At 55.9% G+C, this 21925-nt stretch overlaps 1 protein-coding gene across 1 annotated transcript in view; it reads left to right on the forward strand.

The window, feature by feature from the left end:
- The window catches only part of LAMA5 (laminin subunit alpha 5), an 85191-nt gene that overhangs the window by 61806 nt on the left and 1460 nt on the right, over positions 1 to 21925 (forward strand). The window contains 52 exon segments of the mRNA XM_039563188.1: positions 224 to 332; positions 803 to 900; positions 1424 to 1625; positions 2015 to 2141; positions 2332 to 2471; positions 3247 to 3362; positions 3647 to 3858; positions 3980 to 4184; positions 4338 to 4482; positions 5038 to 5178; positions 5535 to 5696; positions 5852 to 5953; positions 6052 to 6135; positions 6357 to 6587; positions 7108 to 7221; positions 7493 to 7620; positions 7847 to 7927; positions 8352 to 8566; positions 8837 to 8937; positions 9388 to 9568; positions 9800 to 9943; positions 10023 to 10174; positions 10254 to 10364; positions 11236 to 11347; positions 11884 to 12054; positions 12892 to 13088; positions 13165 to 13281; positions 13358 to 13512; positions 13734 to 13875; positions 14097 to 14199; positions 14284 to 14397; positions 14515 to 14694; positions 15045 to 15187; positions 15387 to 15563; positions 15808 to 15944; positions 16026 to 16179; positions 16288 to 16421; positions 16535 to 16697; positions 17159 to 17287; positions 17483 to 17634; positions 18021 to 18153; positions 18441 to 18581; positions 18784 to 18914; positions 18999 to 19166; positions 19259 to 19391; positions 19515 to 19672; positions 19791 to 19977; positions 20257 to 20409; positions 20528 to 20687; positions 20770 to 20900; positions 21001 to 21091; positions 21764 to 21883. Of these exon segments, the coding sequence (XP_039419122.1) occupies positions 224 to 332; positions 803 to 900; positions 1424 to 1625; positions 2015 to 2141; positions 2332 to 2471; positions 3247 to 3362; positions 3647 to 3858; positions 3980 to 4184; positions 4338 to 4482; positions 5038 to 5178; positions 5535 to 5696; positions 5852 to 5953; positions 6052 to 6135; positions 6357 to 6587; positions 7108 to 7221; positions 7493 to 7620; positions 7847 to 7927; positions 8352 to 8566; positions 8837 to 8937; positions 9388 to 9568; positions 9800 to 9943; positions 10023 to 10174; positions 10254 to 10364; positions 11236 to 11347; positions 11884 to 12054; positions 12892 to 13088; positions 13165 to 13281; positions 13358 to 13512; positions 13734 to 13875; positions 14097 to 14199; positions 14284 to 14397; positions 14515 to 14694; positions 15045 to 15187; positions 15387 to 15563; positions 15808 to 15944; positions 16026 to 16179; positions 16288 to 16421; positions 16535 to 16697; positions 17159 to 17287; positions 17483 to 17634; positions 18021 to 18153; positions 18441 to 18581; positions 18784 to 18914; positions 18999 to 19166; positions 19259 to 19391; positions 19515 to 19672; positions 19791 to 19977; positions 20257 to 20409; positions 20528 to 20687; positions 20770 to 20900; positions 21001 to 21091; positions 21764 to 21883 (7487 nt within the window).

Raw genomic sequence — 21925 nt, forward strand, 5'->3', positions numbered from 1 at the left:
TGGAGACAGGTCAAACCCTGTCTGATTTCAGACTGCAACCTTTGCAATAGGAAACAAATGTTTGGGGTGTCCTTGGGAAACTTCACTCTTAGAAGCAGCCAGAAAAAACATCAAAAGATTTCCAGGGACTTTGTGTAAATCCCCTCAGGACATACAGCTGACAGGACAAGAAATGGGTCATGACCCTGCTCAAGGCTGGCTTCAAAATGTGTGTTTCTTACAGTTTCCTTTGTCGAGGGATTGCTGTAGATTCCCAGAGTCGAATGGCAACTTTTGAACTCACCTCAGAGGCCACTGTTCGGTTCACCTCTGATCTGGCTGATTTCTTCCTGGTAAGGCTCCCTCTGAGAGCAGCTCTCTCAACAGGTCACAGGGAGGAAAGGCTGGACTGGTAGCCAGCCTGTAGAAGGGTTTTCTACTCCTGTTTGGACTGGGTACTGGATCTTAGTCTGTGTCATGACCAGTCCAGGTGGAAAATGTGGTCAGTGGGGTGTTTGGAAGTAGATCATGGGACTGGGAGTGGGGAGGAGATGGGGAGAGGCAGCTGCTCTTGCAGAGGGAGCTCTACAGCAGGGGGACAGTTCCTTTTTTATCTTGGAGAGATTCCCTGTTTAGCTAAGGACAGAAGAATCCCATCAGTATGTGGAGCTGCTAAATGCGTAAGGCTTGTGCCAAGGAAGAAGGGGCAGTAAGCAGAGGTGTGACTGCCATGCATTAGCTGAAGTGCCTGGTGGGCACAGGCACTGCTGTGGCCCCAGTGGCAGAGGTTGTCACCTAACCAGGTGTCTCTCTCCTGTGGCAGCACAAAGTGTACCTGGTCCCCGCTGCTCAGTTCACCGTGGAGCTCATCGAGCCGAAGGTGCACTGCATCAGTGTCCATGGCACCTTCTCATCCAACAGGTGAGAGTCTCGGATCCCCTTAGCTTTAGCATGAATTGAGCTGTTTCCAAAAACATTTGCTTCCCCCGCTTCCCTCAGGCTCGGAGACTTTTTAAGTTCTTAATGCAGTAGAGAGAAATCTCTAGCTGAGGTGAAGCTCTTTGCCTGTGTGCTCTGAGCACAGACTGGGAGTCAGGCTGCTGGTCCTGTACCTGAGCCCCCCTCTGCCTGCTGGGGCAGACACTCAAGTGTCATCCCAAATAGGCATTCCTGTGCTTGCTCACATGCAGCAAGACACTTGCTGTATCCAAATTTTAGACACTGCTTTGAATAAATATTTGCAGAGGAGTTAGCCTGTGCCAGGCTCCTGTTCTTCCTGCTGAGCCCATGTCCCAGAGCCTGGTGCTGGTGGGTGAGCTTTGCCTCAGCAGGCACACGTTGTAATCCACCAGGAGTTAGAGGGTGTGCTTCCCTGCCAGGACCCCAGAGCCTCTCTCTTTTCTTTCTGGAGATTCTCACATCCTGTTTACTCCCTGTTTTTCAGCAGCTCCTGCGTCCCCTCAAGGTTCCTGAAGCTTTCTCAGTCAATCATTTTGGAGGGGGCCCAGGCTCTGCCCATCGCCCCAGAGGTGCCCCTGGCTCAGGCTGTCCATGTGGCTCCTTCTGGGGTCCCAGTGGAGCCTGCTCCTCGTCCTCCCACAGCGATGGACCCCACTGCAGAGCTCATCCTCCTGCAGTCCCCACAGGTAGTGGTTGGGCTGGTTTGCTGGTGCTGTGACACTGGACCACTGGGGCAGGGAGAAATTTCCCCTATCTGTTGAGTAGCTGTATCAATTAGCATTTTCAGAATTTAACCTGGACTTTAAACTTGTCCCTGAACCTGTAATTCCTGTGGACTCGCATGTCTTGGCTCCATCCAACCCTGTTTGGTTCTCTGGGATCCCAGGAAAAGCTTTTCAGGTGGCAGCATTAGAGGGGGGAGTGTGGAGGCATGGGGCATTTGATTCACTGAATTCTCCAGACCTGACAGTTGTGCAATAAGAGCACAACTTTGTGCAATATTTAAAAAACATCCCAGCTGTGAGTGCAGGCATCAGACACGGATTTTTGTCTGTGTTCTCCCGTTTTGGGGCAGGCTGCAGTGGTGTTTAACAGCCGGATCCAGACCCTGGGACGCTATGCCTTCATCCTGCACTTCTACCAGCCCAACCACCCCACCTTCCCTGTTGAAGTGCTCATCAATGGTGGGCGCATCTGGCAAGGTGAGAAGGGCAGGGGTCTGGGGAAGCTGCTGGTTGGCAGAAGCCCTGGAAGTTTTCCATGCCAGAGGATAACTGCGGGTTCTTTGGGGATCGCAAAAGTGAAGCAAGACTGACTTATCCCTTCCAAACTGGGAGGGTGTGATGGGGACTCGAGGCACATGTGGCACCAACACATTTGTTGTCTCTTCAGGTCAGACCAACGCGAATTTCTGCCCACATGCATACGGGTGCCGGAGCCTGGTGGTTTCTGAGAACCAAATCGTCCTGGATGTTACTGATAATGATCTGACTGTGGTGGTTCGAGTGCCAGAGGGCAAGCAGCTGTGGCTGGTGAGCCTCTCTTCAGGAAGCTCCCAGAGCATGCTGGACCAGGCTTCAGCAGGGAATTTTGCCTTGGATTTTTGTCAGTGTGTGACTGCAGGAATGTTTCCCACCATCATTCAGTCTCTGAACTACCCTAGAAAGTTGCAGTCTCCAACCTTAGTGGTATGGAATTGAGGGCAGAATTCACAGGGGCAGCTTCTGTAGATGACAGTTGTCCTTCCCTGTCTGGTTTTGATATCAAAACAAAGCAGAAATCAAAGCTGTTACTTTGCATATGTAGCTTGTGATAATCCAGAATAAGACTTACTCCTGCCCTAGAAATATTTTACACCTGCATAATATTGTTTGTTCAGGCAGGCCTCATTATGGGAGTAGGTAGCCTTTGTTACTCTCTGGCAACAGGACTAGATAAATACTAGATTTGGATAAATGGCTGAAAGACAGACCTGGAACCCAGGTGCCTTAATGTATAGAAATTTGGGGTGATAAAGACTGCCTTTTGCTGAGGCACAGCCAGTGCTGCGCTCTGGGGGTATTCTAGCCTGTTTCTACTCCAGTGAATTTGGACTGTTCCTGATGTGGAGCTTTAGGTTAGATGGACCCTGATGGACAGACCTCAATAGAGAGGTGATTCCTGGTGTTTGCAGTAGTTGCTGTGTTATGTTCTGTCCCAGCAAGGGATGAAAGGTTAAAGGTGCATTTGGACTTTGGAGTCGTTTTGGATGGTGTCTGTCTGTCTGAGCTGAGAACCTGGCTCACCCAGCTCGCCCTTGCTTTGCAGGATTACATCCTTGTGGTGCCTGAAGACAGCTACACCTCCCAGTACCTGCAGGAGGAACCCCTGGACAAGTCCTATGATTTCATCAGCAGCTGTGGCATCAACAGCTTCTACATCAAGTGAGATCCTTGGCTTTGGGTGCCCGCTCTGCTGCCCGCAGGCTGCACACTCCTCAGGGAGCAACACCCCCTTCCCTTCATGTGTGGCAAGGAGGGGGCTGGTTGAGGCTTTTCTTCTGTTAACCAGACGTGGGTGTTTGGGGGATCTCTGTGTCACAGGGCTCTCCCTCCCACTAACCACCCATCGCTGCAGGAGATTCTGGATCTGTAGGGGATGCTGGATTTGGGGTGGTGGGGAGGCTGTGGGAATGCGCAGCACTGACTCTTCTCGCCTTCCCCAACAGCCCCAGCACATCCTCGAGGTTCTGCCGCGACTCTGCCATCTCGCTGTCCCTCTTCTACAACAACGGGGCGCAGCCGTGCCGCTGCCACGAGGCCGGGGCACGGGGCAGCCAGTGCCAGCCCTTCGGCGGGCAGTGTCCCTGCAAGTCCAACGTCATTGGCCGCGAGTGCTCCCGCTGTGCCACTGGCTACTGGGGCTTCCCCAACTGCAGGCGTGAGTTCTCCCGTCTCCCAGCTCCAGCTTCCCAGCACTTGCTCTGTATCCGTTCCCCACACTCGCCTTTGGGTTCCTGGGTCTGGCTCCCCCAAACCCAGCCCTGTTCTGCCCCTTGCAGCCTGTGACTGCGGGACACGTCTCTGTGATGAAGTGACAGGACAGTGCATCTGTCCTCCCCACACCCTGAAGCCAGAGTGTGTTGTCTGCGAGCCCCAAACCTTCGGCTGCCACCCCCTCATCGGCTGTGAGGACTGCAACTGCTCCCGGCCCGGCGTGCAGGAGCTGACGGAGCCAGGCTGCGACGTGGACAGTGGGCAGTGCAGGTGAGGGAGCCTTGTCCTGGCGCTGGGGACATCTGGCAGCATCCCTGGTCCCTGCTGGAGTGGTGGGACACGTTAGCAACCTGAAGGGAGGAAATGTGCAGAATGGGGGTGAGGAAAGCTCTGAAAGCTCTTCTGGCTCTTGTGTCCACCCAGGTGCAAGCCCAACATCATCGGACGACAGTGTGACCTCTGTGCCCCTGGCTACTACCACTACCCCGACTGCCGGCGGTGCGACTGCCACCAGGCTGGCACCGAAGCCAGCGTGTGTGACCCGGTCACGGGGCAGTGTCACTGCAAGGTCAGTCCCTCGATGCCTCCATGTGGTGCCTTGGCTCGACTCTCCTGCTCTGGCTGGGGGTGGCAGGGGCTGTGTGTGCTCGGCATGCCGGAGGGAGCAGGGCTGGAGAAGGAGAGTGCCTGCGTGCCTGAGCTGCAGCCAGCCTGCCCCATGGGGTGGTGGGTTCAGGGCACCCTGAAAAACTCGTATCTTCTTATCCTTCCTGGCCACGAAGGCTCATTCCTTGGGCTGTCACTGGGAAAGATGTCCAGTCTGAGTCCAGCCCTGTATCAGAGCTTCTTGGAGGTAGAGCTGTCAGCCCTATTGGCTCCAGGCTCCATGGCAGCAGAGCAATTCAAACAGCGACTGCTCCAGCCTCTTTGTAGGGCTTACAAGTGCTTTGTTTGGGTGAATTTAATGTTTGATAGGTGCTGTACAAGCAAATCTGTTGGGGGACTGCTTCAACATCTTCCAGCACCATAGCATTGTGCTTTGAGCACTCAGCCTGCCATCCCTGTCCTCCACTGAGGCCTTGTGAGAAGCTGCTGACGCTGTTGAGCTTTGCTTGTCTTTCAGGAAAACGTGGAGGGCCTGAGGTGTGACCAGTGCCGCCTGGGGACGTTTTCTTTGGATGCCACCAACCCCAAGGGCTGCACCAAGTGTTTCTGCTTTGGTGCAACCGATCGCTGCCGCAGCACTGAGAAGCACCGGGCTGAGGTGAGAGGGGCTGTGGCCACCAGAGCCTGCAGGTCAGGTGTGTTCCCATCCACCTGGCTCCCTGCTCCCCTCGGGTCTCTGTCCTGCATTAATCCTACTGAAGATACACTGTGAGGAGGGTTATCTTTGACTCCCTGTGCCCATCTCCTGCTTTCAGCCCCTTTTCCTGGTCTCTGGGGTCTCATGTGCTGGGCGGGGGTGATGATCAGCCTTCCAGTGGCTTCATCAGGATGCATGTGAGGTGTGAGCCTGTTATTCCCCTTTCTGCTGCTCTGGGACCTGTTCTTCTGGAGCATCAACACCCAAATACTTTCTGTAACTCCACTAGAAGACCCACAGTTGCTCTTCCCCTCCAGTTTGTCGACATGAATGGGTGGCTCTTGCTGAGCAGTGACCGCCACGAAGTGCCAACAGCTCTGAACCCACGGGAGCAGCTCGTCACTGCTGACCTCAAGAACCTCCTAGATGCCTACCAGGAGCTCTACTGGGTTGCACCCAGCTCCTACCTTGGGGACCAAGTAAGAGAATGGGGAACCACCCTGACCCTACCAACACACGTGTGCCAGCAGCCTGACTCGCAGGCATTGCTCACACTCCAGTTGAACACAAACACGTCTGCCTTGTCTCAGTGGTGTGGACTTGCAGCAACGTGTGGGATTTGTCTCTCCCTCAGGTTTCCTCCTATGGAGGGTACCTTCGCTATGAGCTGCACTCCAACCCTCGGAGGGGTGACGTGTTCATTCCCATGGAGTCCCGCCCGGATGTGATCTTGAAGGTGCAGCCCAAGAAACTCCCTGGTGCCCTCTGCTAATGCAGGAGCAGGATGTGATGGATGCAGGAGGTGATGACTGATGCCTTCCTTGCTTTTCCTAGGGAAATCAGATGAGCATCATGTTTCTCGAAGGTGCCTACCCGTCCCCAGGGGAGGCACACGAAGGCCGGCTGCAGCTGGTGGAGGTGAGTTTGCACACACAAGTGAAGTGCTCAGATAATGCAGGAAAGGACAAGACCTCACACAGACAGAGGGACCAAGGCTTTGAGCTCAGCATTTTTGGTGTTGCCAGGGTTGTTTCACCCATGCAAAGGGGAGAGATTCCAGCAGCAGGGACGTGGAGGTTGGGTTTGATGTTCAGGTGCCTGTGCTTCCTGCCAGTAATGCCAGGTTTTTCTCCTGCCAGGGTAACTTCAGGCACACAGAGACTCACAACCCTGTGTCCAGAGAGGAGCTCATGATGGTGCTGGCAAACCTGGAGCAGCTGCAGATCCGGGCACTCTTCTCCCAGCTCTCTTCCTCTGTGTCCCTGCGCCGCGTGGTGCTGGAGATGGCCACGGCCACGGCCACAGGCGTCCGTGCCAGCAACGTGGAGCTGTGCTTGTGCCCAGCTAACTACCAGGGAGACTCCTGCCAGGTCAGGGGGAAGGGGACGTGCTGTTCCAGTCAGAGGGGAGTCAGACAGTCACGTTTTGTGTGTCAGCCACCCCTCGTGCTTGGTGTGTGTGGCAACCATGGGGTTTGGATGTTTGTGCAAAGCACTGGTGCCAAGGCATCAGCAGTCTCCAAGCTGGCTCCTGAGGGCTTCAGTTGAAATGACAGCTCAGGTTGTTCCAAAGGAAGGAAAATTTCCCCACCACACCACCGTGGACCTTGGAGAGGTGCAATAGCTGCATCTGCCTTCTTGGAAGGGCCACAATGGGGAAATCATTCAGGTGTTGCAGTACCTTGGAATGGGTCCTTCTCTCTGGCCAGTTCTCTCCTGGTTAAAAGGAGCAGGAGGGAACTGCACTGAAAAATCTTCATCATTGCTTTTAATCTCTTCTCCATCAGTACAACCCTATGGGAATTCTGTCATGAAAACTAATTTCGTTTCTTTTCTTTTCCCAAAAGTATTAGGCTGTTTTTCAGATCTCTGCCTTTTTCTGTCTCCTCAGGAATGTGCTCCAGGTTACTACAGGGACACCAAGGGGCTCTTTCTGGGAAAATGCATCCCCTGCCACTGCAATGGCCACTCAGATCAGTGCCTGCCAGGCTCTGGGATATGCCTTGTAAGTAAACAGTGGAGCAGTGTGATATTTTGGAGTCATGAGGTCTGTAGCATGTGATTCAAAAGCTCTTTACATACTAACTGGGCTGGATGAACCATGCCTAAGTCAGAGTATTGGCTGCACTGTTTCACTGGTGACCCTGCTTAGGGTCAGCTTAGGGTGCAAGGCAGTTCTGGGATAGAGGAAGGTCTAAGGCATCCTCATGGGGAGTTCTTAGTGCCTCCACCATTTATTGTCAGTGCTGAACCCAGAGCTTGCCTTTTCCTTGCAGAACTGCCAGCACAACACAGAAGGAGACCACTGTGAGCGATGCAAGGACGGCTACATGGGCAGCCCCTCTGCCCAAGAACCCCTGCAGTGTGTTGGGTGCCCATGCCCTCTTTCAGTTGCCTCCAACAAGTAAGAACCCCAGGATGGGATTGCCTGTTTGGCCTCACTGTTTAACCACTGGAACCACTCTGTGCCCCCACCAGGGCAAGTGTCCCAATGCCAGCCTTGTCCTTGTCCCCAGACCATGCCCATGCTCTCTTGAACCTGAGGCCCCAACAGCCCACAATGAGTGATAGCTCCCCTGGCACCACATCAGGGGTAACTGCACCTCCCTGTGTCCCCTTTCTCGTTTCAGTTTTGCTGTTGGTTGTGTCCACAAGGGTTCCAACATGCAGTGCCTCTGCAAGCCAGGCTACGCTGGACCCAACTGTGAACGGTAAGGGGGGTGGCACCTGTGTTTGGGGGGCCTCAGACACCACACTAACCCTGTGCAGCCACTGCTGTGGCAGAGGAGAAGTTGTCCCCTTAAGGACTGCAGCAGAAGTGGTTGGCTCTGCCCCTGTGTGCTTTGCTCTGGCAGCATTTCCTTCAGTCCTTTTCAGCCTGCATATGCCTGACTGCTGAAACTCTGTTACCGTGCATGTGTGACTTCCCCGTGCTTTGCCTTGACTTGCAGCCTGTGATAAAGGCACCTTTCTGAGGTATCACAAGGCGAAACACAAAGTGCTTTGAGATCCCTGAGGGTTGCAGCAGTTACAAGTGTTGGATGCTCACGCTGTTCCAGTTGTGCAACTCCAGTGCAGGGTGCAGGCACGAGCTGCAGGATCCTCACCCTGTTGTAACTTGCCGTGTTTCTCCAGGTGTGCCCCGGGGTACTACGGCAATCCCTTGGTGATTGGCAGCTCGTGCCAGCCCTGTGACTGCAGCGGGAACACGGATCCCAACATGCTGTTCAGCAGCTGTGACTCCCTGACGGGCGCCTGCTCGGGCTGCATGCACCACACGGCCGGCGCGCGCTGCGAGCTCTGCGCGCCCGGCTACTACGGGGATGCTGTGGTAGCCAAGAACTGCACACGTGAGTGGGGCAGGCAGCCAGCACAGGGTGGGCAAGGGGAGGGTGCCCATTCCCAGCACTGCTCCTCTGTCTCTGAGGAAGAGCAGCCCAACTGCAGCTTGCAAAAGGGGCCATGGCAATAAGTTGTGAGAAGCAAATCCAAGAGGAGAGAGGCTCTGTCTTAACTTTGACTGATAGATTAGGGGGAAATAGGATTCCCTGTTAGCAGTAAGTGTTGTGAGTGGCTGACGGGCTCTTCAGTGAAATACTGGGTGTATTTTTCCCTGGCAGAGTGCAACTGTTCGCCTTGTGGGACTGACTCCTGCCATCCACAAACTGGCCAGTGCTTCTGCAAGACTGGAGTGACAGGCCAGCACTGTGATCGCTGTGAGGTGAGGGTCACCTGGGCCCTGGGATGGTGCCTGTCCTTGTCATGGGGATGAGGGGCAGCCTTGGTGTGTCATCCCCCAGGCCTGTGAGCAGAGCAGGGCTGGCTGCCAGCTGGTGAAGGCTGCATTTACATGAGCTGTCCTGTACATGGCAAAAGCTTGATAAAGATCTGGCAGCAAGCAGTGAAGGCAGCATTCCAGTAATGGGGCATCATTTGGGAAAATGCAGTAAACCCCATTTTCCTCAGTGCATCCAGCTTGGGCAAGGGCAGGTTCACAGGGCATTGCTGTGGTGTGTGTGGGTTCTCACTGCAGCTCCACATCTTTACCACCTTGCTTTGAGTTTTGTGGTGCTCAAAACACACCTGGAAAGGAACGCTGGGGTCCCACATCACTGCCCCAGGAGAGAGGCACGCTTGCTGACCAGGGCATCCCTGTCCTGCTTTTCCCTAGGAGGGATACTATGGCTTCGAGGGATGCTCGGGCTGCCGGAGGTGTGACTGCGACGTGGGCGCCGTGGGGAGCAGCTGCCACGTGCAGAGCGGCCAGTGCAGCTGCCTGCCCGGCGTCAGCGGCTCGCGCTGCCACCAGTGCGCCCCGGGCTACTGGGGCTTCGGCCAGGGCGGCTGCACAAGTGAGTGGGGGGTCCCAGCCAGCGGCACTGGGGCAGGGCTGTGGTGCTGGTGCAGTTGTTGAAGGCGGAAAACAGCTGGCAGCTGTCTGAGGGGCTGTGCACGTTGCTGGGTTGCACAGGGAAAGCCCCGGCAGCGGTGTGTAGATAAGCTCAACTGGAATAAAACCGTTCATTCCCCTCTCTCCAGAGTGGTAAAAGCACAAAGCGATTCTCTGTTACTTTACCCTGCAGAGTGCGAGTGCAGAGGGGGCTCCTGTGACCCTCGCACCGGGGAGTGCACATGCCCCAATGGGCTCACGGGGAAGCAGTGCGACGTCTGCCTGCGCGAGCACGAGGTCCTGGTGGCAAATGGCCCCGACAGCATGAAGTGTGAAGGTCTGTGTCCTCTGTCCTGGGGAAAGAGGTGAGGGAAGCCTGGCAGAGGGCCTGTGCTGACTGCTGCGTTCCCCTGTAGTGTGTGACAGCTGTGTCCTGCTCCTGCTGGAGGACCTGCAGAGCATCGAGATGTCCTTCCCGTCCATCCGCAGCCAGCTGGTCACCCTCAACGCCAGCTCCATCGCCTGGGCTCGCCTTCACGGCCTCAACGGCACCATAAAGGCTATTGCTGTACGTGGAAGGTTTAACATCACCTTCTGCCCATGTTTCCTGGCCTGTTGGCCTGATTTAGCCTCTTTTTTTCCCCCAGAACCAGCTCCGTGAGTACCACAGAGCCATGAGCAGGGTCAGGCAAAGGGCTGACGAGCTGGAGGATGAGAACGTGGATCTCACACAGGACCTGAACGCACTGCAGCACAAAGTAGGGTATTTCTCCATCTTTCTTTGCCAGAGCACAAGTCCCCCTTTTACCAAAACGAGGGCTTTGAAGGCTGTGAGGAGCCTAGTTCAGGCAGGTTGGATCTCCTGCTTGACCAGTACTAAGTTGCAATGTTAGGTGCTCAAGTTGGATTACCTGCTTTCCTCCCTTGGAGAGCTGTTAAGCATCTCATGATATTGATAGTTTTTCTTGATTTACTGCTTGCTTTTGAGGTGGCTCCAACTTCAAGCAGTAAAAATAAATTTAGTCAAATATCACTTACAGAAGGGGCATACAAGTGAGGAACATGAAACATCTGGGTCCATCACAGATGCAGTCTATATCCAGTCTAAAATCCAGCAGCTGCATCTTCAGAGAACTTACAAACTGAGCAAGACTTGATTTCATTTGATTTGATTTATAAACTGCTGCTCCTAATCTGAGGGAGAGGGAAAAATCTCTACTTGATGACATACTTCCCCAGACAGCTGCAAAGACAAACTGCCCCTGTGTGTACCAAACAGCCAGACTGCAGCCCTCTGTCTCTTGATCAGGACACAGGTGTGCCTGGCTCCAGGCTTTGGGGCTTTTCCTGTGTTAATAGCTCCCGTGTTAATAGCTGTCCTCTGTGCTGTTGGGATTGTTCCAGCATCCAGAGACTGTTGCATTGGAGCTGCATTTATTGCTTGTGCTTCTCTGAAGGTGCTAAATGAGATCACCCTTCAATGCATTGTAGGACAGCAGCATGGGGCAGGCTGGACCTCACAAGCTACACATTGCCAAGCCTTGTGTGCCTTTTGGGAGCAGCAGTCCCTCTGATAAATCACATAAAATGTCATCTCATACTTGAGCTAAGACAGAGTTTTTGTTGTAGATGACCATGACTCACAGAGAAGCGATGCGTGTTGATCAGCACACAAAGGAGATGTACCAGAGGGGGGAACAGCTCCTGCTGCACATCCAAAGCATCCAGAGGGGCATTGCAGGTATGTAAAGAAGGGTCTTCACTTTGGGGTTCTTTCCTGGGATATGCCATGCTCTTGGTTTTAACCACTGCCAAGCACTGCATTGCTTAGGAAGAGCCATGGAGAGAACAAGGGAAAATACAAGTGAAGATCCCTGCAGAATCCTGGCTTTTACTCTCTGACCAGGCTTATTGTGAGTCTTAGCTGCTTGGCTAAACACAAGTCTGGGGAAGAAAACAATTTAAACTTCCACAAATGTTATTAAAATGCATAAAACAGGGGCAGTCTGCACTGCAGCCTCCAGAGAGGTTGAGCAAAACAGAGTGGCTGGCTCTGGGAGAGGAGGTAAAGCCACAGAAAGATGCTCAGGATGTAGGATGCGTTATTGGTAGTGGCCAAGGAGGCAGAAACATGGGGCAGTGCCTCTGGGTGATCTCAAGCAATTTGTTTTCTGAGTGCTGCCTGAAAGTTGTCTGTGGTTTGTGAGGGGAAAACTCAGGGGATTATGAAGGACCTGGTTTGGTCAGTGCTGATGCTGGGTGTGGGTTTCTCTGCAGACCTGGTACGGCAGATGGCCAGGTTTGGGGCAGCGAACGCCAGCACCACGTCCAGCGAGGAGTTCCGGCAGAAGCTGGCCGAGGTGGAAAGGATGCTGAGGGAGATGAAAGAGAGGAGCCTGGGGGCCCAGGAGGAGCTGGCAAGGCGTGAGCACGAGGAGGCTCAGAAGTGTGAGTCCAGCTTGGTGGCCCAGGGCTGCCCAGATCCTGCTGGGTCTGGCTATTCCTGGCTTGGAGCCCACGCAGACACTGCACATCATGGTTGTGTTTAGAGAGTGCTGTTAAGAGCCAGGCACCCCCAACAATTTTTATAGGAGTTCCAGAGTCCCCTGTGACACTCCAACAGGATCATTTGTGGTTCCTTTTCCCTTAAGGCAAACTTCAGAGCAGAACTAACTGGGTAGTTCTGTTTGATGAACAAAATTGGCAACACTTAGAACAAGGAATCACCATTATTATGCAATGTATTCACATCACACATGGATGTGAGTAAGTCACACCATGTTTCTTCCTATTTGCTGTCCCCATAGAGGGGTTCAGAGTAACAACCAGCAGCCTGCACCCGTAGTAGCTCTGCTGTCCTGAGGGCGTCCTTGCAGGAGTGAGAGCAGTGAGCCCAACGTGGCACTGCAGGAAGGGAGCACTTCTGATTAACAGGCCCTGGCAAAACATAACTCAGCAGCTGAAAGCTGGAATTATAAACTGGCTCTTGTTGGAAATAAGTAATCAAGGCCTCAGGTGGGGTTTTTCCATCATCTGGAGCTTTTCAGGCATGGCTGTGTGTCTTTGAAAGAGATCCCATCTCTAACCAGCACTGAGAGAGACAGTCATGGACAGGATCCTGTGCTATCCAGGCTGAAAAGGAGGGAGGGATGGAAGATGGTCACTTCTGGCCTTGATACCTGCTAAATGAGACTAGAACCAGGCTTTAAGGCAGCCCGGCACATAAACAGCCTGTTTAGCATAGGAAGAGGAATTAGCCACAGTTGTCATCCCCTCCCTCCCCAGTGTTGCATAGGGTGAAGAGTGAGCTGCACGCCCGCTGGCAGTCCAACCAGGACCTGGTGAGCAGCATCCAAGAGCGGCTGGCACAGTACAGCTCCCAGCTCATGGATCTGCGTGATGCCCTCAACGAGGCCGTGAACAAAACCAGGCAGACAGAGGACTTGAACAGCCTGAACCGAAACAACCTGGAGGAGAGTCAGGTAGACCTTCACCATCAGCGATGTGGGGGGGCTGTCCCAGCCCTGCTGGTCCCTAACTCTGGGTCTTTGTGTCCAGCAAAAGAGCCAGGCACTCCAAAAGCAGCACGCGCTGGTGCAGGAGACCCTGCAGATGGCCAAGGACGCCCTTGCCCAGGTCTCTGACTTCCTGCAGATGATGGAGCGTGCGAAGGAGGTGAGTGGCAGAGGCACTTTGGCACGGGCAGAGGGCGAGGGGTGGCAGCCCTCAGGAGTGACAGGTGTCCTTGCAGGCGTACGAGAAGCTGGCAGCGCTGCTGGATGGGGCAAAGCTGCCCTTGACCGAGCGCGTCAAGAAGTTCTCCCCGGCCAGCAGCAAGATCCCCATCGTGGAGCAGGCGGAGGAGCACGCCCGGCTCCTGGATGAGCTTGCAAGGAACCTTTCTGGGTGAGGCACCTGTCCTGACCCTCACTAGTCAGGCTGTCTCCTACCAGAGCTGGGGATGGAAACCTGCAGCCCCACCATGGCAGGGGAACCAGCAGGGTGTCACCTCCAAAGTTTTATACTGGAGCACACATTGTGTTGAGGAGCCCAAAGGGGTTTGTCTCGGGGGGCATGGGGAGCCTGAGTGTTCTCCATGGACTTGCTGGCTTCATCTTCCAAAACAGCATTATCCAGGACACAAACCAGGATGGCTTTATCCAGCGGGCGGTCGATGCCTCCAATGCCTACGCCAGCATCATTGAAGCTGTGAGGAAAGCAGAGCGAGCAGCCCACGATGCTGACGAGGCAGCCAGCGAGGCCCTGATGGTACGTGCTGTGGGGAGCCCTGTGAAGATGGGCAAAAACCAAACTCCTTTCCCTCTGACATGTGTTCTGTGCCTGAGAGCAGAGTCTGCCACGGCTGGGGCCAGACTCAGTGTTTGGGTCTCCCTGTCACACCCTGCTGCAGATGGCTGAAGGAGCATTTTTGTGTGCAGTCAGAGCCAGAGGCTTGAATTCCTCTTCAGAGTCCTGTGTTTGTTTCACAGAATGTCATATCAGAAAACCTCGGGGCCATCTCTAGAACGCTGAAGAGGAACAGCAGCAGCCTGGAGGAGGCTGTGAGGAGACAGCAGAGCAAACTCAACGGGGGTGAGAGAGGCTCCTCACAGGGTCTGATGTCCTTCAGTCTGGACTGAGCTCCAACAAACAGCACGTGCATTTCTTTAATTGCAGCTGTTAAAGGCACTCTGCAGACAGCAAGGGACAAGCTGGCTGACCTCCGTGCGAGGAAGGAGCAGCTCCTGACCCAGCTCCAGTCCGTGCAGGACATGCTGGGCAGGGAGCAAGGTTTGTTCTGGGGTAGCGGGACTGATTCTCTCTGCTCCCTTCTTCATGCACCGACTGTGACCCAAGGGTGCTTCCTCCCTCCTCCTGACCACCTCAGAGATACTTCTTTCCTTGCAGAGGACACAAAGGACACGATCCAGAATGCCAAAGCAGCTGCTGCTGAGGCCAATGAAACGGCTGCGAGAGTGGAGGATACCCTGAGCACCATGAAGAAGAACCTGGATGAGTGGAAAGACCAGTATGGAGGCCTCCGAAGTGAGGACCTGAACCAGGCAGTCCAGGATGCCAGGAAATCTGGTGAGTGCTGAGTCTGGTATGAACCACTGCATGCACAGATATCCCCAGAGCATTTTTGAAAGCTGTGCTTTGCAGCTCCAGGTCAAGAGCAGAGGGAGGTGGCCAATACTGGATGCTTTACGTCCTGGCCCTTTTTTTCTTCGTCTTGTGCAGTGTCTCTATCACGTGTAGCTTTACTGCAGGAGGTTGCATGCACTGGAGCATTCTCACACCCCCCTCAAGGCCGATGGCTTTAGGGGATCTCTGTGACTGCTCCCAGCTCCTTTGACCTGCATGTCTCAAACTGCCTGACCTTCACATTTCCCTTCCTTTACTAACCTCCAAAACTCCTGGCTCCTCTTCAACCCCAGTGTCCAGCCTGGAGAGCACCATTCCCCTGCTGCTGGAGAAGCTGAGCAGCCTGGAGAACAGGAGGAACAAAAACGCCACCGTGTCGGAGAACATCGTGAGGATCCGGCAGCTCATCACGCAGGCGAGGAACGCTGCCAGCAAGGTGAGCTCAGGGGTGGGTGAGGGCTGGGCATGGTGTGCTGGGGGCCTGGGGGGGAGGAGGGCGTACCTGAGGGTAGCATGCAAAGGGGAGGGTGTCTGGGGCCATCAGGCAGGGTCCCTTTCTCATTTGGTGGAACTGGCAGTGACCAGGCAGGTGGCAGTGGGTTCAGTGCCACAGGGCTGGATTTCTGTCCCTACAGGTGAAAGTGCCCATGAAGTTCAACGGCAGTTCAGGGGTGCAGGTCCGGATGCCTAGCAATCTGCAGGATTTGGCAGCCTACACATCCCTCAAATTCTACATCCAAAACCCCGAGCCCAGGAGCCGGGAGGACGAGGGAGAGGAGGGGCGGTTCGTGTTGTACCTGGGCAGCCAGGAGGTGAGATGGGGCCAGAGGGTGGATGAAGCCCTTTTGCACCGATGGGGGATCACGCCTGCGCATCAACCCCTCACCCTCTCCCTGAATATCTCTGTGGGGAACACAAACAGCTCCTGGATGCAGCCGTCAGCCTGGGTGGGGAGTGGGATAGGGGGTGTTTGTCCAGTGCAGCCCTGGGCACACCAGGGAGAGCTCCTGCCTGTCCCAAATACCAACACGTGGCCCTGTTTCTCCCTGAGTTCAGGCCACTGGAGACTACCTGGGCATTGTGCTCAAGGATCGCAGAGTGCATTGGATTTACAAACTGGGAGATGAGGAACCAACCTCCCTGAGTGTCGATGAGGATATTGGAGAGCAGTTTGTCACCATCAGCATCAACAGGTAGGGCCTCTGCTCAGGGAGGACAGGGTTTGATTCTCTTTGGGGGTCTCCCCTGGTCTTGACCATCCCTCCCTGCTGCAGGATCCTGCAGTACGGGCACATGTCAGTGATCGTGGAGAGGCAGAGGGTGCACGAGATCAAGGGAGACAGCGTGGCCAAGGGAGAGCAAGGCCTGCTCAACCTCGACCCACGCAATGTCGTCTTCTACGTGGGTGGCTACCCCTCCAGCTTCACGGTGAGACAGGCAGCAGGGAGGGGGGAGCAGGTTTTGGGAGGTGTCAGCAATGCCTTTGGAGGTTCTCACAGGAGGGAAACTCGTTTAACTGTTGTGTTTCATTCCCAGCCTCCTCCCGCTCTGCGCTATCCCAACTACCGCGGGTGCCTGGAGCTGGACACGCTGAACGAGGAGGTGGTGAGCCTGTACAACTTCCAGCACACCTTCGAGCTGGACACGGCTGCCGAGAAACCCTGCGCAAGGTGGGCACCGCCCCCGGGCCGGGAGCAGCCGTCCTCCAGGGCACTTATCCTTAGCTCTGCTTGCTCCAGGGCATGGCAGATGGCTTGGGATTGATGCCTCTGGTGTGTCTCAGGTCCAAGTCCACAGGAGACCCCTGGCTGACTGACGGCTCCTACTTTGATGGCACTGGTTATGCGGAGATCAAGTTCGAGAGCCAGTTTGGCACAACCAAGCGCTTCGAGCAGGAGATCCGGGTGGTCTCCTACAACGGCATCATCTTCTTCCTGGAGAACCAGGCAGGTGCTTGCTCCCCTGGGGAGCCTTTGTCCCTCAGTGGGTGGGCTGGGACAATCCCAGGCCTGCTTGCTGGCGTTCCCAGTTCAGGACACTGGGGAGAGGAGGGCTTCGGCGATCTCAGGATCGCTTGGAGCAGGATTTCAGCACTATTGTTAAAAGCCATGAGCAGGCTGTACCCAAACCTCACAGCGGTCACTTGGCTGGTGTTGGAGGGGTTCCCCAAAACTTGGGAGACCCTCCAAGCTGGGCCACGGTTCACTGGGGCAGCTGCAAGGAGCATTTCCAGCTTGCAGTGTTATCCCTGTGCTCCAGCACAGGGCTGCTGTTTCAGATAAATCCCAAATAACATGACCAGGGCACTGGCAGTGGGATCTGCTCCCATCAGTTTTAAAGGGTAGATGGGCTCAGGGCCACAACTGCATCCTGGGCACCTGCTGAGTGTCCATCCTGCCTCCCCCAGGGTCAGTTCCTGTGTCTGGCCATCCGGGATGGGAAGCTGGCGCTTTACTATGATTTCAGTTCTGGCCTGGAGATGGCAAAACCGAGCAACTCCTCCTCTCTCACCATCAGCAGCACCACAAACAAAGCGGTAAGAGGGAACAGGGCTCGCTTGGAGAGAGTGCTCCTCATCTGAGGTGGGGAGGCATGTAGACCCTTGTTTTTGAGGGGGGAGGAGCTGCAGGAAGTTTTTTGACTTGAACCATTAACTAGACATCCTGTCCTGCCCTCTGTGACGGATTTAATTGCCCCAGACTGACAGATCATTTCTCTCCTCTGTCTCCAGATCCAGATTTTCCTCCTCAAAATGAATAATAAGAAGCGCATCCTGGTGCGGGTGGAGCGCCTCACCATCTTTGTGGTGGAGCAGGAGAACTCCCTGGAGAACGCTGTCTCCTACTACCTGGGGGGTGTTCCCCCAGCTGTGCTGCCCCCCAGGTGGGTCCAGCCTGCAATGGAGTGGGACAGTCAGTATGTTCCCCTCCAGAGTCCCTGGTGGTGGCCCTGGCCCTTTCTCAGCCACATCCAGGGCTGTTGGAACCCTAATGAAACTCTGGGGGAAGAGTTCCTCTTCCTGTCCATCATCCTGAGCTTTTTAAAGATGGTAACTTTTCCATCTCTGGGGACGGATGAGGTGCTGGTGGGTGTCACCAAGTCCTCCTTTGCCATGCTGAGTGCTTTGGAGCAGCCTTGGCACTGGAGATACCTGTGACCATCACAGTTCTTTCCCAGGCACTTTGCCTGAAGAGCTGCAGGGCCAGATCCTGCCCAGGGCTGTGTCTGCCTGGGGCTGTCCTTGTTAACACTGCCTGCTTCTCCTGCAGTTTGAAAGCTCTCTTCCCCACGGGTGGGCCCATTCGGGGCTGCATGAAGGGCTTGAAGGCTCTTGGCAAATACGTCGACCTGAAGCGCATGAGCACCGTGGGTGTCAGCTACGGGTGCACCTCGGACCTCCTGGTGAGCACAAAGCCCTGGCAGCCTGGCCAGCATGCTGGGGGAAGGATCTGTCAGGGGGAGGGAGCACAGGACCCCCAGGACAGGCCCCATCTCCCCTCATTCACAGAGAAACAAGCATAAACCCCCCAAGTCCTCAGTGCAGAGGGGTCATGGTGAGGTGCTTGCTCCACGTGATTGGCCATAGCACCAGCCAGACCCAGCAAGGAACAGAGCTCCTCACTCATCTCCCAGCATCCCAGCAAGGCCAGGGCCAGTCTCCCACCTTGCCTCTGTGGTGTTCCTCCCAGGTTGCCCGCTCGGTCAGCATCCATGGCCACGGCTACCTGACCCTGGCTCTGACTGATGTGCCGGGGCTGCGGGACTTCTACAGCGGCTTCAGCTTCCAGACAAGCCAGCGTGAGGGGCTGCTCTACCACCACTCCACCCAGGTGGGTACCCGCAGGCCCCCAGATATCCCGGCCGTGGGGCTGCTGGGGAGGGTGCTGCTTCCCCTTGGAAAACAGGGGATTTTGGTGGGGCCAGGCTGTGAATCTGCAGTGAGATCTGCACCCTGAGCTCCTGGAGAGCAGTGGGAAAGCGGGCTCTTCCTTGGGGTTCAGCTGCTGAGCTGCTGGGTGATGCTTTCTGCAGGAAGGGACGTGCCAGGTGTCCCTCCAGAGGGGCCAGCTGGCCTTGAACCTTCTGGGGAGCGAAGTCACCACTGACGGTGCCTACGCAGACGGCAGGGCTCACTACGTGGCCTTCTACAGCGATGCCCGTGGGTACGTGTCCTGCTGTGGGTGCTGCTGGGGGGCTGGGGTGCCCACAGCCACGGGGACCTGCTGAGCCCCTGCTGCCACCCCCAGGGTCCGGCTGTACGTGGACGATGAGCTGCAGGACACCAGGACAGGCCCCAGGCCCAGCCGGCGGCAGCGGCGCCAGGATGGGCGTCGGCTCTTCCAGCTTGGGGGTTCACCTGATCCAGGTGCCCTCAGCAACCTCACCGGCTGCATCGGGAATGTCTTCGTCAAGCGGTGAGCAACTCCGTGCCACTGCCAGATAGCAGGGCTCAGCCCTTTCCCACCTCCCAGCTGCTGTGACAAGGACCTCTTCTTCCTGTGTGTAGGGTGTCAGAGCCACAGATGGTGGTGGACCTGCAGCAGAATGTGGAGAGCATCAACGTCACCATGAGCTGTCCCTTGGGCGAGCAGTCGCAGCAGCTCAGAGTGACTCCAAAGAAGGACAGGCGGAAACCCAAGGTACCGGCTGCTGCCAGAACTCCCCACGTTCTCCTCCTCATCCTCCTCAGATGCCACTGCTCAGCTCTGCTGGCGCTTGCAGGGATACTCCCCTCACTCCATTCCCTGGTGCACGTTGTGTAGGTGCCGGGCAAGCCTGCGCCGAAGGGCCGCCGCCACGACCAGGACGGGCTGTGCCAGCTGCACGCCCAGCCCCACACAGCCAGGGGCACCTTCCGCTTCGGGGGGGCCCCGAGCAGCCGCTGGGAGTTTGATGAGATCCCAGCCTCCTTTGGGTGGAGGTGAGCCTCGCCCCATGCCCGCCCCATGCAAACCTGGCCCTGGGATCATGGCCTGGAAGCACGTGTCCCTTGCAGTAGTGTGAGAGCTGGGTGCTCCCATCACTCTCTGTCCCTGCAGGTGCCATTTCTCCCTGGAGGTGAAGCTGAACTCCTCCAGTGGGCTGCTCTTCTACGTGGCGGGCGAGCGGGGCTCCTCCATGGCTCTCTTTGTCTCCAATGGGCGCTTTGTCTTCCTGGTGGACATGGGCGGGCGCCGGCTGCGTGTCCGCAGCAAGGACAAGTACCGCGACCGGCGGTGGCACACGGTGAGCAGGGGCAGGGCTCAGCAGGACCTCCCCAGACCACAGCGTTGCCTTCTGCACCAGATGCCTCTGCAGGGGTTGGCTCAGTGCTGCCCTGCTCTGGGCATTGCTTCCTTATTGCACATGGCACACTGCAGTTCCAGGGGAGCAAAGGGGACAGTGAAAACACAGCCAGGGCTGGCTGGACCTCTGAGCTGAGGCCTCCCTTCCCTGGGCACAGCCCTGGGGCTCCTCCCAACCCGGGAAGCCCCAAGTTCTGGCACTGACCTTTGGTGCTTGCAGGTCTTCTTCAGCAGAGACCAGAGCCGGGCCCAGCTGGTCATCGATGGGCTGCGAGCCCAGGATGCTGCGGTGGCCACCACAGCGCTCTTCATGGCCCAGACCCCCTTGTATGTGGGGGGAGTTCCAGCTGGGAAAGCTAAGGCTCACATACCGGTAAGGGCTTGGCGGTCCCATGGCATCATCCTGTCTGCCTGTTCCCAGTCCCATGGCATCACCTCGTGCTGGCTGCTTTTGCCCCCTCTGTGCTCAGTCCCGTGGCCTCTCTCCTCAGGCTGCATCAGCCTCCAGCTTTGACGGCTGCCTGAGGAACCTCCAGCTGGACGGGAGGCCCCTGGGTCCCCCCTCACGCGCCTTTGGGGTGACACCGTGCTACGAGGGCACACTGGAGAGCGGGGTCTTCTTCGCCGCAGATAGCGGGTCCATCACCTTAGGTACCCCCCAGCAGGCTGGGACTAGGAGGAACAAATCCCATGGGAATCCCCTTGGTCCTCACCAATGGCATTTCTCTTCCAGCTGATGCAGTGATGACTGAGCAGGACTTGGAGGTGACACTGGAGGTCCGTCCCCGCAGTGCCTCTGGCCTCATCTTCCACGTCGGCACGAGGAGAAGCCACCATCTCTTGCTCTACATGGAGGAGACCAAGGTACTGGGAGGGTGGTGTCCCCACAGATTTTCAGAGTCAGTGGGGGTCTCCTGCCTGTCCCTCTCCACTCTCCAGCTCTGATGGGTTTGTCTCACCCCAGGTCACTGTGAGAGCGAACGCTGGGGCTGATGAATTCTCTGCGTCGGTGACGTGCCCAGCTCTCTGCGACGGGCAGTGGCACACCATTGCAGGTGAGGTGACAGCTCCCTTGGTTCTGTGACTCTGCTCCAGCCCTGCTCCTAGGGGAGCTCAGGGCAAGCCCAGGCTTGGCGATTTAAACCCTATGCCCCTGCTGTATGCACTTAATTTGGGAGTTCATAGCTGCCATAAGGTCAATTTCCTGATTAACAAGAGTTCTTGCCTGATCTTAGCACTGTCACATCTGGTGGACAGGAGAGACAGGTTGTTTTTCCACATTTTGGAGCAGCTGGCAAGGCCAAGGATGTGCCACAGGACTTGATCCATCCTGGGGACTGTGTACAGCTTCAAGTGAAAGTCCAATTTGCTTTGGTGCCGTGTGTCCAAAGGGCTCCAACCCCACAGCTTGGAGCAGGGATTGCAGGATTCACACCTGTACAGGAACCTCAGCCTTTAACGTAGCTGCCATTGAGCAGGTGCTGTTTTGTATCAAGCCCTTTTTGGGGCTGGGGGCACAGCTCTATTTTAAACCCTCATCTTGTTCAACCAGTGCTGGGTGAGGTTTGAGGGGAGACTGTCCATACTCTGGGCATTTCCCAAGAGCCAGGCCCTTTGACTCTTCCAGTAGTTTTGCTGTGCTCCACAGCACTGGTCTAGGCTGGAGGGCAGAGGTGGGCTTGCTCCATGGGTAAGGAAGAAGCACTGACTGTTGTTTTCTTTTGAAGTTACCAAATGGAAAAACATAATCCAGGTGGATGTGGATGCAGAAGGCAACCACACAGTGGGACCCAGCCAGCCTCCTGCACCCAGCACAAGGGTGACCTTCTCCCTGGGAGGGCTGCCAGGTGAGTTGGCAAAGACACACTCCAGGATGAAACACCCCAAGG

This window comes from Corvus cornix, chromosome 20 (assembly GCF_000738735.6).
Source record: "Corvus cornix cornix isolate S_Up_H32 chromosome 20, ASM73873v5, whole genome shotgun sequence".
NCBI classification, from domain to species: Eukaryota; Metazoa; Chordata; class Aves; order Passeriformes; family Corvidae; genus Corvus; species Corvus cornix.